This window comes from Nelumbo lutea, chromosome 6 (genome assembly GCF_056320005.1).
Source record: "Nelumbo lutea isolate HS-2025 chromosome 6, American lotus-T2T, whole genome shotgun sequence".
In the NCBI taxonomy this organism is placed as follows: Eukaryota; Viridiplantae; Streptophyta; class Magnoliopsida; order Proteales; family Nelumbonaceae; genus Nelumbo; species Nelumbo lutea.
Genome location: NC_142689.1, coordinates 34,323,589 through 34,340,198, shown reverse-complemented (window position 1 = coordinate 34,340,198; position 16,610 = coordinate 34,323,589). Strand labels below are relative to the sequence as shown.

Genomic DNA, 16,610 nt, shown 5'->3' with positions numbered 1-16,610 from the left:
GACACCATCTTTCAAGAAAACAACATAGTTTCAAACATTACCCAAATGAACTGCCTTATTCGCTCACCAATGGACGACAACCAGCTAGGGCCGTAGTGTCCATAGGAATGGATGTGGGAACAATTTGTGGGTAGGAGATCCCAAGTGAAAAACAAAATCCGGTTTGAATGGAGCTTCCTAATCAAGCAAATTGCATTCTCAAAATTCTCAGCACAACCCTAAATAATCACAATATAGTCGCACCGCTCAAATTTTGGGCCTGTTTGATTTCAATATGCTCTTGTTTAATAAGTGCTTATTTTAAGTGTTGGGACTATACATTAAGTGTTAAAAAGTATTTATGTGTGTTTGGTAAAAAATTCATCAAGAAATACTTATAAAAAAAGTGATATGAGAGTTGCTCTTTTCTAGCACTTCTTGGAGAAGTGCTTTTTCAAATCGAATGGGACGATTCAGTCCCTAAATTTTTTCAATACCAGTTTCACCCCTACGTGAGAATTTTCTTCCCTCTCCCATTTGAACACAACAAACACAAAGGGCGGCGAACTAAGTTGCAGGTCCACCAACGACAATCAACTGTGTAGGGCTGCAAATGGATTGGATCGGATTCAATAAGGGCATATCCGATCTGATCCGTTAAGAAAATCTGACTGATCCGAATACAATAAGGATCCATCGGATTTTCAATAGCATGATTTGAATTTGAATGTATTATCAGATATCCCATTCAATTAGAATTACATTTATATTATGTAATATAAATAATACATTATATTATATATAATATCTAAATAATATATAATATACAATATTTCAAAATTAACATATCGGGTTGAGTCACAACGGATCGGATCATCCAATATCTGAATTTGATCCGTTAAGTTAACGGATCGGCTTTTCCAATTTGATCCGATTGGTTAGGATCAAGAGGGATATTTGAATTTACCACTTAACGGATCGGTATCAGTTTTGAATCGGATCTTATCCAACTTATTTGAAGCCCTACGACGATGCGAAAGAATGGTTGGTAATCCTTCCAATTTGTCGTTTTGACTCTTTTTATGCATTTTTTTCGATTTGAAGGGTTTTTTAACACCTGAAAACTCTCTCTTCTCCCTGTTCGCAGATTTAACGGCATCACCCCCACTGCCGCCAATGAACAAATGTTAGTTCGCTCAAATTCCTCCCCTCCATGTTTGATGTTATTTTTTTTGTTTTTTCCGGGTGAATATTTGTTTGATTCATTTTTTTTCCAGATTTTTCAAGTGACAAATCTGAAATATTTATGCTTTTTTTGCATTGTCTATGTGATGGTTCCTATGCATAAATAGAATTTTTTTTTTTTTGCGTTTTTGTTGAAAATCATGCAAAAAATATGCTGAAATATGTGGGTTACAGATTTTTCTTGATTTTTTGTATGAATAATTAGTTAAATGTTTATATTTTTCTTGATTTGTGATTGCATTTTTCTTTATTTTTTATATGCATATATAATTGTGGTGTTTTGTTATTTTTTTGTTGTGATTAATATTTAGTTAAATGTTTACATGTATTCTTGATTTGTGATTGCATTTTTCTTTATTTTTTTATATGAATATTTGTTTATGTTTTGTATTTCACTTATTGCATTATTATTAATATGTATTATCCTATTTTATTTTTTTTAACTCTCATTTGTGTTGGTGCTTTCTTGAAAATCATGCAAAAAATATGCTGAAATATGTTGGATACAGATTTTTCTTGATTTTTTGTATGAATAATTAGTTAAATATTTATATTTTTCTTGATTTGTGATTGCATTTTTCTTTATTTTTTATATGTCTATATAGTTGTGATGTTTTGTTATTTTTTGGTTGTGATTAATATTTAGTTAAATGTTTACATGTATTCTTGATTTGTGATTGCATTTTTCTTTATTTTTTTATATGAATATTTGTTTATGTTTTGTATTTCACTTATTGCATTATTATTAATATGTATTATCCTATTTTTTTTTAAATTCTCATTGGTATTGGTGCTTTCTTGAAGTATTTATTATTATTATTATTATCCACATGACACTCCACGTGTGGGCCCATGTGGGCTCTCATGTGTCATGATGTGGTGATGTGGTGAGTTTTCATTGAAATATATAATGTAATTATGTGAAAATCATTGTTTATATGTATGAGTGAAGTGAGGCCTAAAAGTGTCATTTATGCCAATATAAGCACTTGTGGGGAAAGTAGCTCATCAAACATTCTCACCCCAATAAGTGCTTAAAAACACAATAAGTGATTTGGCAAGTGGGTCACAAAACAACCTTAAGTGCACAAGTGCTTATTTTAACAACCACTCAATCACCAAAAATAGCCTTAGTCTCCACATTATATACCTTAGCTATGTTATCTAGAATTTGCAACCCCTCTCCTACAATGACTGTAAACACACAATACATTCTTTAAAGTCGCAATTTAGATAACCCAAAATCCTTTACATTTCAAATAAGAGTTCAAGAGCTTCATTTGTAATGCCATTAATAGAAAGCCCATCAAACATTAAAAGTAATTTAAAACTCTATATTCTCACAAGTTATTCAAACTAGACTCGTGAAAAACTCGATTTGGCTCAATTTAAGCCAAAGGTTCAAGATACATACATACATACATACGTACATACACAATTTCTTATTTTTATATGTATAACTTTTATTTTTTATATGAAACTTTGCTCACTTTTGAGCTTGATTCCAAATTCAAATCTCAACCTTTTGTTTTCAACTAGACTTAAAAGTTACATACATACATACATACATACAGACATACATACATACATGCATGCATACAATTTCTTATTTTTATATGTATAACTTTTATTTTTTATATGAAACTTTGCTCACTATCGAGCTTGATTCCAAATTCAAATCTCAACCTTTTATATTCAACTAGACTTAGCTCAAATCCACCCCTACTCATGAGGCATCCCATGAAACAAACTAAGGCAATCAACAACTCCAAACTTCTAGGCAGACTATGTAAAGGGCTGATTTAATAAATTTGGTGAGGGGATGGAGGGTTGGGAGGGATAGGATATCAATCACTAATTTAAAGTTTGTTGATGATACATTTCTCTTCTATGAGGGTGATGATATTACGTAGATTAGAAATTTAAAGTTGGTGGTTCAACTTCTTGAAAAAATGTGAAACTTGAAAATTAATTTTGACAAGAGCTATGTGGTGGGAATCAACATGGATGAGGGTGAGATGAGAGTGAGAGTTGAGATCTTAGGCTGTGGGGTTTCATAATGGCCATTGAAATATCTAGGTTTGCCTCTAGGGGATAATCTGAAAAAAAAAAAAAAAAACATCTTAAAAAATTTTATAAGAGATTTTTTATGGAAACCGGGGGGGGGGGGAAGAGAAAAGATCATAGAGTTAGATGAGAGGTAATCACTAAAAGCATGGATGAAGGTGGTTTGGGTATAAGAAATATCCAAAAGAGGAATGAGGCTTTACTAGAAAAACCACTATGAAGGTGGTTAGGGGATAGGGACAAACTATGGACTAAAGTAATTAAGAATATCCATGAGCAATCGGCTGATGGTTGGGATGTTGGGGTCTTGGCAAGGCTACAAGTTCTTCTGCATGGAGTTCCATTAATGTCATTTTTCCTTCCTGCCTTTTATAATATATGACCTCTATTCTGGTAACCAAGTGAAGTTTTGGGAACATCTTTGGGTGGGAATGTGTCTTTGAAAAAATAATTTCCTTTTATGTATTCTATGCCCTTGTTCAAAGAGGAGTTTGTGTCTACCATTTTGGTCCCTTTTGAGTCTAGTTATGGGTTTGATTGGGATTTGGGTCTTAGAACATGTCTTTGGGACTCTGAAGTTAGTGATATATTGGCATTACTACAGCTCCTGAATGGGGTTGTTTTGAATCCCTTGAAGGAAGATAGTAGAGTGTGTACTTTGATTTCCTTTGGTGTTTTTTTATTTTTTTTCTTGTGCTTACTTCTTTGAATCTTTTATTCAATCTTCTAGTGATCTTAGACTAACCTTTCTAGTCTTGGACGTCTAGGGTAAGTTGATTCCTCCTAGGGTTGGACTTTTTGTTGGGAAGCTATCATTGAAAGGTGTAATACTTGTGATTTGCCCCAAAAGAAAAGACCTTCATGGTGTTTATCCCCTAATTGGTGCATCCTGTATAAGGTTAAAGGTGAGAGCTGCTATCACTTATATATTATTCCCCTATCCTTTTGTGTTTGATATTTGAGATTGGTTTCTTTTCTTGTTTGATTGCATATGGATTTCTCCATCAAGAATATGTGACTTATTTGCTTAATCATTCTTGAGGTGGCCTAAGAAGAGGGGTAAAGTTCTCTGGAGATGTGGAAGAGCTGTCATTTGTTGAACAATTTGGGAAGAAAGGAACTTGCATTTTCTCTAAGAAGGAAAAGGTGTAATACTTGTGATTTGCCCCAAAAGAAAAGACCTTCATGGTGTTTATCCCCTAATTGGTGCATCCTGTATAAGGCTAAAGGTGAGAGCTGCTATCACTTATATATTATTCCCCTATCCTTTTGTGTCTGATATTTGAGATTGGTTTCTTTTCTCGTTTGATTGCATATGGATTTCTCCACCAAGAATATGTGACTTATTTGCTTAATCATTCTTGAGGTGGCCTAAGAAGAGGGGCAAAGTTCTCTGGAGATGTGGAAGAGCTGTCATTTGTTTAACAATTTGGGAAGAAAGGAACTTGTATTTTCTTTAAGAAGGAAAAGGAGTAAAGAAACTATCATTAAAGCAATGAACAATAGAGTTTTGCAATGGTTGGTCCATGCCGGCTCCAACATTCATCAAACTGAATTTTGATGGTAGTAGTGAAGGCAACCTGAGGCCTTCAAGCATAGGATAAACATTTAGAGATGAAGAGGGGAAAGTAATTGCGATGTATTTTGGTCCTATTAGGGTTGTTGACTTCCTCAGAGCTAAGGTCATGACAGTGTTAGAAGGGGTCAAAAAGGCCAAGAAGATGAATATTCAAAAGGTAATTGTTGAAGGAGACTCGAAACTAATGGATGGCTGCAAAAGGAGAAGAGTAATCTTTGGAGAATCATTAATGAAAAAAACTGCTTGAATGGATAACTCGGGGAATCAAGACTAAAAGAACTACTAAATTCGTTTGTAGATGCTATCGCTAAACAAGGGGTGGGAAGGGAATAATTATTTTAAGCAGTGTTGTAATTGTTTTTCCTTTGCAAATGCTTCCTTTGTAAGCTATTGTTCCTATATTTAATAAAAAATTTTATGTATATTATTGATAAAAAAAAAAGCTCCAAACTTTGCATATATATCAACGAATGTCATCCAAATAACCATTTTCTTTGTTTTAAATTTCATTTTCAAATTGGAAAGAGGAAAATTTTCATCACCAATAAATGACAAGCAATAGTTTTGCCTATTTAGGAAGGGTGAAAAAGTGGAGAATTGTGGGGTCAAAGCTGCCTTTAAATCTTGTATCTTCAAACCCACATTGCTACCACATTAGAGAATTTTTTTGTTGTTGGGGGCCGTAGCCCACGGATTGTTCGGGAGCTTCTTCCTTATGACATATTAATCCATTCACACCCTCTGCTTGTCTCCTTAGTACCCCACACTTGTGGTAACGTGTCATGTCTAAAAGCTTTTCCAACAACCTAAGCCTCCCAATAGCCAGAGCTTTTTCACTATACTAGTAAGTGTGCGCGTGATAATTCTAGATGATGATAATGATAGTAATAATGTATCCAAAATTTTCTATAAACTTTATGTATATTTTATTTTATTTTTATATTTTGATTGTTTTTTTATTATTAATCAAATGCGGATTGCAAATCCAAATCTAATTACATAAGCACCTCAACCAAATATGCGATAATCGGATCGAGTTGTGAAGTTTCAAGTATCATTAATAAGCCTACTTGCCTAGCTAGATTCTTCTTTTTGTAATATTTAATCATTTTTTATTCATTTATAAAAAATGTAAGATTTAAATAGAGGGAATTGAATTGAGTGAAAAGTAGTAGTTCAATTTACAATTTAAACATCATAAATAAATAGGGACCAAATTCAAAAATAAGTATTTTATTCAAAATAAAGTTCCACAATTTTATTCATATTTTTAATAGTAGTGTAAAATATAATTATAGATGTGTTCAATTTTTCTATAACTTTTTTTGTATTTTTGTGTGTAAAAATAATTCTAATACACAACACTTACTTTTTGTTTAATATGATAAATATATGATATTATACATGTGCCTAAATATTTCTTTTTAAGCTTTTATATTTTATTAACTTTTATTACTTATTTATGACATTAAAGGTTAACATGTTTGACCCAAATTTTGAACTATTGATATTCTACAAAAAAATAACTATTAATCTTTGCCAAATAATAAAATAATTTCATTTTTATTCCAATAAAAATAATTCTTGTTTATTACACTTTTTTTTATTAATAAAAATATCATAAATGCATCTATTTTTTTTACATTTTTTGTAAGTTTCTATATTTTTTTCTATTTCAAAAATTTTATACCTAGCTATGAGTTCATAGGTTGATCAATTTGATTTGGATGGTTGAATTTCTTAGCCACCACTTGGATTAAAAATGGTTTTGTTTTTGGGTCAGCTTTAAAATATATGGGTTTATATTATTAAAAATATTGACACAAATCTAATTTAATAAAAGAAAATGGGAGTTAATAAATTAAGTATAAGACTTAATGAGAAGTGACTAAATGATGTGGGAAGTAATAATTGAAGTTACATTTTCAACCTTATCATTTAAAATGGACTAAATACACAATTATGGGCATTTAGTAGCCATTAAAGTTGTAATAAAATTGCTTTTATACCCTTTCTTAAACAAAGAAGTAGAAAGAAATTTTAGTCCAAAAAAGTTTCACATTGCATTCACACTTTTGTATATAGTATAGATAGAGCAATGTTTTCGAACCATCGTTGACCCGGACGGTCGAACCGTTCAGATCGGAAACCATTCAAGCGACCGGTTCCGTTTTACCCCAAACCTGGCGTTTGGTCAAAAACTGTTGACCCAAACGATTTGACCGATAAACCGTTTGACCCGAACAACGGTTTGCTGTTCAGATCTCATATATGAGAAATCTCAGAGATTAACAAATCTCTGATCTGAGATTGAGAAATCTCAGATCTGAAAAATTTCAGATCTGTTTTTCTTGCACAAGAAGGTGAGAGAGAGAGTGAGATCTGAGACTGATAATGCCGCACTGTTGTCGTTGTAGTTCGCCATTGTCGTCGCCACTGCAAACCTGCAAGTCCTCCTCCTCTTCTTCTTCTTCTTCTTCTTCTTCTTCTTCTTCTAAACTCTTTCAGTTCAGCCAACAATTTTCTTTCATGTTTCAACCCTTATTTTCTCTTATATAGTATGCATCTTACCCTAATATTCTAATCTAATGGGAAAGATGCTCAAACCGTTTGAACTGTTTGATCTAGACGATCAAACCACTGACCCAAAAACTGGTGGCTAGAACGGTTCCATTTCCGGGTCAGATTTTAAAAACTTGAGATATAGTATAGATTATGTGTTCGTTTGGACTTTGGAAAGGATTTTCACAATGGCAAGTCCAGATCTCCTACCCACAAGAACTATACCTACATCTATCCCCATGAGGTCACAGCCACACATAGGAAACATCTTATGCTCTTATATGGTATTATGCATGGGAGATGTTTCCAATGCACAAAAGTAGCATTTTGTGGGTAGGAGTGGATAGAGTTCTTTTGGGTAGGAGATCATGAATCGCATGTTGCAAGTAGGGCTACAAATAAGTTGGATTTACATTTGGATACATGCCTTGATTTTAACAAATCGGATTGAATCAGAAAGTCAATCTAGTTAAAGGATCAAATTTAAATATACTCCGATCTGATCTATCACGATTCGATCTGATCAATTAATTATGAAATATTATATATTACTTATATATATATATGCATATTCTATATAATTATATTATATTGTAATGTATTATTATACTATATATTAATAATATATATCACCATGTTTTTTTACTATAATCCAAATCAAATCGGATATCCAATAAAACATTCGAATTCGAATCATAATCTTGGAAATCTGAGAGATTCTTTTCAAATTCGGATTGATTGGATTTCTTATCAAATCAGATCAAATATACCCTTCACTGAATCCGATCCTCCAATGAAACAATCCGCTCAATCAACGCAGAAACCCTCCTTGGAAGAATATCTTATCCATGCAAGTTGTGGCCCATGTTAACAAGAAACTGAGAAGGTCCAACCGCCTTCTCTGAAATTTAAATCCTTACCAAATCTCTATATTCATCCTTCTTTCATCATCAATCTTTCTAAAGTATCAACATGCCATTTTCCATTTGTGAGTGCTTTCAAAGTGAAAAAGACAGAGCATGAGATGCTGAGCTAGGGCCCAAGAATCATCACGTAATGAAGTGGACTTATCAGATAATTGCACTCTCTCATGGAGCAGCCCACGACTCCCCCTACCTAAAAATAGAAAAATGAAAAAAAAAAAACAATCGACTCTTTATATATATATATATATATATATATATATAGATGTTTTAAGAATGATATTAGGAATACTGTTTTCTAAATATAGAAAATACAGAAAATGGGGAATTTACATTTGTTTTTGGTGCTTTTTTTGTTCTTGATTATTTCATTAATGTATTTATGCCGTATAAGTATTTACTAGCTATGCTCATAAGAAACTTCTTTATCTAATCTGTGGTTCATTCTTTCAAATATTTCGGTTAATTATAAAAAAAAATAATTAAATCACAAAGGACCACAGTCTAGTATAAATCTCTTCTGGACCACAGGCAAGAATACCTAATCTCTTTAGGTAAAAAGAGAAGTAGAACATTTGATGGGCTATTTTAAACCCACCATGAAACCAAAGTAAGAAGTCTCTAGTTGGCTAGTGCCATGGAGAATACGGTTCATGGACCAAGATATGCGAAATCAAGGTGATGTAAATGTGTCAAGAGGTCCCGATCATTTTCTCATACAAAGCAGCCAAGCTACTGTCAATACGTCATAATCGGTTACAGCCTTACAGGGCATTAAAATGGTTAAATCTATTGAAGTACCCTAAGTCTTAGGAAATTAATTTAGACTTATTCTATCTCTATTATTTACATATTATCTTAAAGTATCTTTAAAGTTTTTTTGACAATTAACTAAAGATTCCTCTGTCGTTAGTGTTCATTAGCGTTCATTCACAATCAGTTCACATGTGATACCACATAACTTATAAATTTTTCTTAAACCCAATATTGGCCTTTGTTGTCAATTTTGCGTTCTTCAAGAGTTTTATTCCCAACTGAAACCCTTAAAACCCTTGTCTTTTATGAACAGATTCACCTCTGGCTTCAGTTTCATCTTCTGAAACGATCACGTTACAGTGGAAGCTGAAGATGGTGCTCTGTTTTTCAAACAAGTACAGACGAACAAGCTTCTCATGGGTTTTCTTCAATGTGGGTATCCCCACATTTGAATCCTAAAACTTGGGCAAATACAAGGAAAACACCAGATTAGTCACATTCCATTCCATGAAGCCCTCCATATTGCGTCCGTTTGAATCAGTAACAAAGCAAGGAAACAAACATAACAGGCATCCTTCACTGAATTAGGATAAACAAATCGCATTCCAGAAGAGAAATTTCCATTATCCTTTAAGCTGTGTTTGGAATTGGTGCAAATTAAGAACGATGTAAAAGTTTACGCTGATTCAGTATTATCAGCATTTGGATGAAATGTAAATGAAGAGCGATGTAGAACTCCACTCCAGTTTAGATTTGTTGGTGTTTGGATGGAGTGGAGTTTTACAGCATAAATCAATGTAAAACTCGTCAAACATGAAGTTTTACATCGGTTATCAATGTAAATATTACATTGATTTCATCGCTGTAAAACTTTACATTTTTTTATCACAATTTTCAAAGTGTTAATGGTCACTTACTATGGCAAAATGTCATCACTGTACTTTACACTTTTACAAGAGATGCCTAATAAGCAGCTCACTGAAAGATGAATTTTACGTACAAAACATAAACATAAAAGCACCCTAAATCCTTCAGGCAAGTTTTGCAGGAATCACAACAATAAAATCACATCTCAAAATTCAATGTAGTTTCAGCAATACTTTTGCCATTTTTATTTCCTCTACCAGGTTGAGAGATGCCAAAATCTTTATGTCTCATTCAGTTTCTAATCTCTTTACCATTCCAGTCCCAAGAGTTTGCTCAATGTCTGGTACGAAACCCTGAACACATGGTCCCTGCAAAGTCCCAGGAATTCTTGACCAAGGTCATAGCAGGGTTCAAACATCCTCCTATGTAAGGATTTTTGTTCTTCAGATTTTCAAAGTTTCAGGTTAGTCAATACAAACTTTATGAGAACTATTTTTTTTCTACCACAAATGTTTGAGTTATCAATACAACATTTGGTACCATTACAGTTTCTTCAAGAATGCAGGGGTGGAATTAGGAATTTTTTATAGAGGGGCCCATTGGGTGAGAAGTGGTGGGAGGGAGGAAACTTACATGAAAAAATGCATTAGATGTGAGGATTTCTATACCATAAAGGGAGCCATGACTCTCCCGGTATAAATACAACACCCAATCAAATGTCTATAATTTTTTGATAGAAATGGTTATCTGATGTGATGTGATAGGACAATTTTTCAAAATTTTGCATTGACTAACCTGAAACACATTGCAAGTACAAATGGCAATGGTACCAAGCACAACATAAATTTGATTTCAAAGCCCAACCAACAAAATGCAAACACATGTTCTAAGATTACCAGGATCATACCCAACAAAAAGAAACTGAGTTGGCAGTTAACAAAGAACCGCCATATTAAAACACATTTTCAGTATTCAACACCGCACATCAGTTTCTAATGGTTAATATTTTCCTCTTTAGTAAAATAAGTATTCCAGTTATATGATTATATCAATCTTGATTTGCACAACTGATAATGTCAATTTTTCCATTAGTTACCACCTTAAATGGTTTCTTTTTCTTTTTCTTTTTTTTTTTGGTAAAATCCTTAAATGGCTTCTTAACTTCCTTTTGACATTCTACTATGACAATTCATAACCTTCCTTTGAGTTATATATTTACAGGTGTTAGGTATCTAAGATAGATGGATGTAAAGGGGTTTGTAGAAGAAACATGTTTAGCGGAAGATACTGAGGATAAAGATGTGAAAATTTTGTACTCTACATAAGCCAGGGAAAAGAAAAATCAAGTTTGAAATTTGCACACCAACATCCAGCAAAACCTGTTCTAACTTTTAAAGAACCGTCCTCCCCAAACTCTAGGCAGACACTAGGGCAAATGGATGCATCACATTATGGTGCAACGGCTCCTTTCCTCTGCTGGCTGTGCTGGCGCTTGCTGAAACCTGTTTGGATCGGATGGGTTGTATGTGAACTCTGACGTGTCAAGGCCATACTGGGTTTTATGCAACAGAGAACAAAGAATTGTGAGGAAAGAATTATATAAAGCGTATGACCCCACATGAAGATAAATTTAATAGACCATACTGTCAGCAATATATCAAGAATCAAGATGGTTACCCATTCCATGGGATGTAAATTTGGTTCATATTTGCATGTGCATGTGTGTGCGCGTGTGCGTGTATGTGTATGTGTGTATTTGGGTGGTAGGGGGAGGCAACCAATTAATGGGCTAAAATTAGTCAACCTGATCTCCCCACCCCCTCCTGTTAAGCCCCTGTATCAAGGAACTCTCTTTACAGCCAAGTCTCCAAAGATTCTTCTCCTACTATTAAAAATGGGAAATGTAACTGGATCACACCTTTTCTCTCATTCGTGTGCTCCAGGCATCATTCCTGCTAGGACGCTGATCGAGGGAGCCAGCCACAGGCGACCCTGTTGAAGGAACTCCTTGCCTGTTTATTAATGGCTGCCGGGCTGTGGACCTTGGAGCAATGTACTCGTCGTCGCTATCATAATCTGCTGGTTGGTTTGCTGCCCTTACCATAAGAGCTAATAAGAACACCAAAGCCTGCAGTATTGCACATTGTGAAACTTGATATTGATCCAGTAAATGCACTTTGTTCTTAAACAAGAATCTGGTAGATGCCCATCAAAATTGACAAATTAAACCCAGTCAATAGCATGCAATCGAGCATATCATGTGCAGAGCAATGGCTTGATTATCTAAGACATGAGTATCAGCTATTATTACTTTAAAGATGGATTGCATTTCCAGTTCAAAACATTTTGAGAACAGAAAAGAGTCGAAGGTCAAGTGTGACTCATAAAAAAGAAAAGGAAAAATATAACTGCGGACTGCAGAAAAGGATTCTCATTCATTAAGCAGATTGGAATTGAGAACCACTCCATGATATATAATGGGATTAGGCACTTCAAACAGTTAATAGCTTTTGTTAGGAATGCTGTTACTGTTATTAGAGTTATTATTATCTTTTTTTTTTGTAAAGTTGTAATCAGGTACTATTGTAATTTTCTCTATGCTTTGAACACCCTAATATACAAGTCGGTGAGTGTGCTGCCACTGAGTTTTTTTGGCGAATACTCTCTTTTCTCTACTGTTTCATCTTCTCTCTTATCCTCTCTTACATAGCATAGGTTAAATCTTATACAACCTGAGATGCACCTTTTCCACCAGTGATCCTGCTTATAAAAGTTGTTCGAGATTCAACGTGGATAGTACAAGTACTCACCAAAGGATTATCCAGTCTCTGGGCCAACCAGAGATATCTATAGCCAAAATAATTAGCCTATTAACCCAATTAATTGACCTTTCCCATAACTCTATTGTGCAGTCTCCAGAAAATATGTTGACATATACGGTGTCCCACTCAGAAAAGGAGCACCACCTCTGTAAAAGTAGACAGTTCAATACCTGTATAGAAAAATAACCCATCCTAGTTGCATCCTTCCATGCTTGGGAAAAAAAGTATGATCTTTCAGTGATGTTGGTTTTTTACTACATTTCCCTGAAGTTAGAAACCAACAGTTGGATGTTTAAGAACCCCACACTCATGAGAGTGCCACATGAAAGGGACACGTCCTGCATTGTAACTATGCTACTTCAAAACACTATTCTATCCTGGTTTTTCATAAACAAGCATTCATCAAGGATCCAAGCAACAGGTTACAAAGATAGATGCATTTTGCGACAACCAAGAATTAGTAACCACTTGACACTGGCAAAACTAGTTCACCACCTGGATAATATAGGTTGAGGAAGGAAAAAAGAACATCAAACATATCAAAATTCCAACTCAATGGATATTAATAGCAAGGTGCTATTAATAGCAAAGTTCCAACTGGCTGGTTGGTAAGGTTTCCCACTGGTTGTAGCAGAACCTTGGGATCAAATCCTGCCTGCACCAGGGTTGAGGGGGTTATGGATTTGGGGGATGGGCTAATCCCCATTGTGTAGTCCCATGGAGACAAAAAGAACAAAAGAAAAAAAAAAGAAAAAGAAAAGATATTAAACTTTTATGAGACAAGAAAAGGGCAAGATGATACAAGTCTCCTAAGGGAATGAATTACAGGAATTCAAATGCCCTCAAAAAATGGAAGATCAGTGTTGCATGGAACTCCATATTTGGTGGGTGACTGGTGAGATGATATACATCCACAAAGCCAGCTTTTTTATATAAACTTATTTTTGGTACAAGTCAGATGAATTTACATCTTTATCCACAGATTCAACTCTTCAAAATGACAAATCCTAACTTCACCAGACTGTTTACATGAGAGAGAAAAGGAATCTAGAAAAGATAATTAAATCTAATCCAGTCCACATTGCCTGGCCCTTCTGAACTAGAAATTTCTGGGCCCAGACATGAGCTTTTCATTCAAACCCAGCTCAGACCTGTATCAAGCCCACACATTATGGGGGTTGGCCCAGCATTGGAAAAGTTTAGGCCCAGAAAGCCTGGCTGGTCTATGTTCATATAATGTTTATATGCTATAATATTTATAATGTTCAAGCCCACGATTTAACAATGAACATGAAACAGAACAGAATGGCAGAACAGGATTCACATAGCCAACCCCATATATTTGAGACAGAGCTTAGATGATGATGATGAATATTTATATGTTAATATATAAGAAGAAATTTGGGATTTCAGAATTCCATTGTTCTTCAAGGGTATGGAGTTGGTATTGGGACAAGTAAATATTCCAAAGAACTGACAATAATGAATAGGAAATTAGCAAATGAGAAGTGTTCTTTCAACTAGCTTTACAAACAAAGAACATATATTAGATCTCGGGTCATCATTGATAATAGAAAGTTAAAATGTATAAATATCTCTTACTATTATTTATCTATCTTTGTTTTGACATGCACTCGAATTTCATTTTTGTCCTTCCCTGGTTTCCCATTTCAAGCTTAAAGGTAGCATAGAATCACGGGCTTTAAATTTTTGGTGCTCCGATGCACGGCAGTGAAACCTTAGGCACCAGCAGATAATGGTTCAAGTATCGACCAGCTCCTTGGCATTAAGGGAGCAGCACAAGAAATAGATTTGAAAGTATGAACTCCAACGATGAGGTGTAGCGCAAGGTCAGAAGGTAGGGAGTCACGGAGTTGGAATCACCGAGGGAAGCAGTTTTCGAGGATCTCGGAAACCCAAAGTAGAAGGTGGGAAGGAAAAATTAGCTAGGGAAGCAGAAGGAGACAAGGAGGGGGTAGAGCGGTTACGCATGGGTAAGAGAGGAAGCAAGTTGAAGGTGGCATTGCTCAAGCATGGCCATCAAGAGGGGAAACCTCTCTCAAGGCAAACCTGAGATCCTTCTTCCCGGTGGTGGATAAGGAGAGCATTGAAGAGAGTGTGCTTCCTACAAACGTGTTTAGTTGGAACTTTTGATTGGGAGGACTTCTGTCTCCTTGGCCTACAGAGGTGGGTAAACAAGGTTTGGAAATGTCCACCGGGGATTAAGGTGCATCATCTAGATGAAAGAAGATGGACTTTCATTTTTCCAACGAGGGAAGACGCTCAGAGAATCCTGAACACTAGAGCTAGGTGTTTTAATGGGGCCTTCATCTCGAGCCCTTGTCAGACTCCTCCAGAGTTTGGCAGGGAAATGGAGACATTCCAGGGTTCATTTGGATCCAGATTATGGTGAGTCAACTACAACCTAAGTCGGCGAACTTAAGGTGTGTTGAAAAGAACAAAGTCTTAGATTGGGTGTGGTCGATATTTCTTAGTTTTAGGGATTTCTTGGCGGTTTCCTTCAAGGGGATGGAGGAGGAAACGGAAGCCCTCTTGGTGGCAATAGAACGCAGATGGTTGGTTGAGAAGGGGAAGAAGAACAGGAGGAAGTCAAAAGAGTTGTTGAGATTTGCTTAAGGCCTTAATGAAAATGTAGGGAGTGCAAACCAAAGCAATAAATCTTCACGAAGGTAGTTTGAATGGAAAGTCTAAAATTAATATCATGGAACATCCGGTGGTTGGGGTAGAAGTTGGGGAAGGGGTCTCTTTAGAAAAAAAGAGACAAGAGGAATTGGAAAGGATTTGGGAGAAGATTTGTACTTTGTTGGAGGAATACAAACAGAAAGAGGAACTGAAGGAGGTAACCCCAAAAAATTTCAAACCGGATGAAAGTATCAATAAAATGGAGCAGAAGACAGGAAATAGAGAGCTTTCTAGTTAGTCTGTGGACATTAAGGGTAGAAAAAAGAAGAAAATATCAGAAGTAGAGAGACTAATTTTAGATATCAAAGGGGATATTGAGTTCAGCGGTAGAGGGGAGAGGAAGAAAGCCCCTAATCGATGGGAAGTTGGTGTCCTTAAGGGCTTAAAGCGATATGGTTCTGTGAAGCTCATCAGTTGGAAAGTAAGAGGGTTGGGAAGTGCTAGAAAAAGACTTGATATTATGATGCTACATGAGACCAAACTATCAGAACTAGATAGAAGGTGGGTTAGAGGGTTTTGGAGAGCAAGAGGAATGAATTGGTGTTCAGCTCCCTCATGGGAAGCATCAGGGGGAATAGTAACTCTATGGCGGGAGGATGTTGTAGAACCAATAGAGGAGCTAATAGGTAATTTCTCTGTATCCCTAAAATTCAGGATGGTGGAAGAAGGTTTCACATGGGTGCTAACAAATGTGTACAGGCCAGATAATTATAGAGAGATGAATGAGTTATGGGAGGAGCTTTATGGCATCCAAGGCCTATGGGAAGGCCCCTAGTGTCTAGGGGGGACTTTAATGTAATAAGATTTACAACAGAGACAAATAATCCTAGACAGCACATTACAACCAGTATGAATAAGTTTAATGATTTCATCAATTCTTGTAAATTACGGGAGCTTCCTTTACTACATGCAATCTTCACTTGGTCCAACTTTCAGGAAAACCCAACTTGTTCAACGCTAGATAGATTTCTTTTCAATGAAGGTTGGGAGAATCACTGGAGAGGTTTGGTGGCCAAGGCTTTACCTAGGGTTACTTCCGACCATTGTCCTATAGAAGTAAGACAAGATCCATTTGGAACTGGACCAAGACCCTTCAGATTTGAGAAT

The 16,610-nt window shown here is 35.3% G+C and overlaps 1 protein-coding gene across 6 annotated transcripts in view; it reads right to left on the bottom strand.

Moving 5' to 3' along the window:
* Positions 1-11,251: 11,251 nt before the first annotated feature.
* Positions 11,252-16,610, bottom strand: part of LOC148848471 (tobamovirus multiplication protein 2A-like) — a 28,694-nt gene continuing 23,335 nt past the window's right edge. For all 6 annotated transcript variants that reach the window (XM_088949948.1, XM_088949944.1, XM_088949945.1 and 3 more), the window contains 2 exons: positions 11,897-12,106; positions 11,252-11,530 (listed from right to left, as the gene is read on the bottom strand). In XM_088949948.1, coding sequence (XP_088806074.1) covers positions 11,423-11,530; positions 11,897-12,106 — 318 coding nt within the window. In that variant the 3' untranslated portion in view covers positions 11,252-11,422. The remainder of the gene's footprint in view (positions 11,531-11,896; positions 12,107-16,610) is intronic.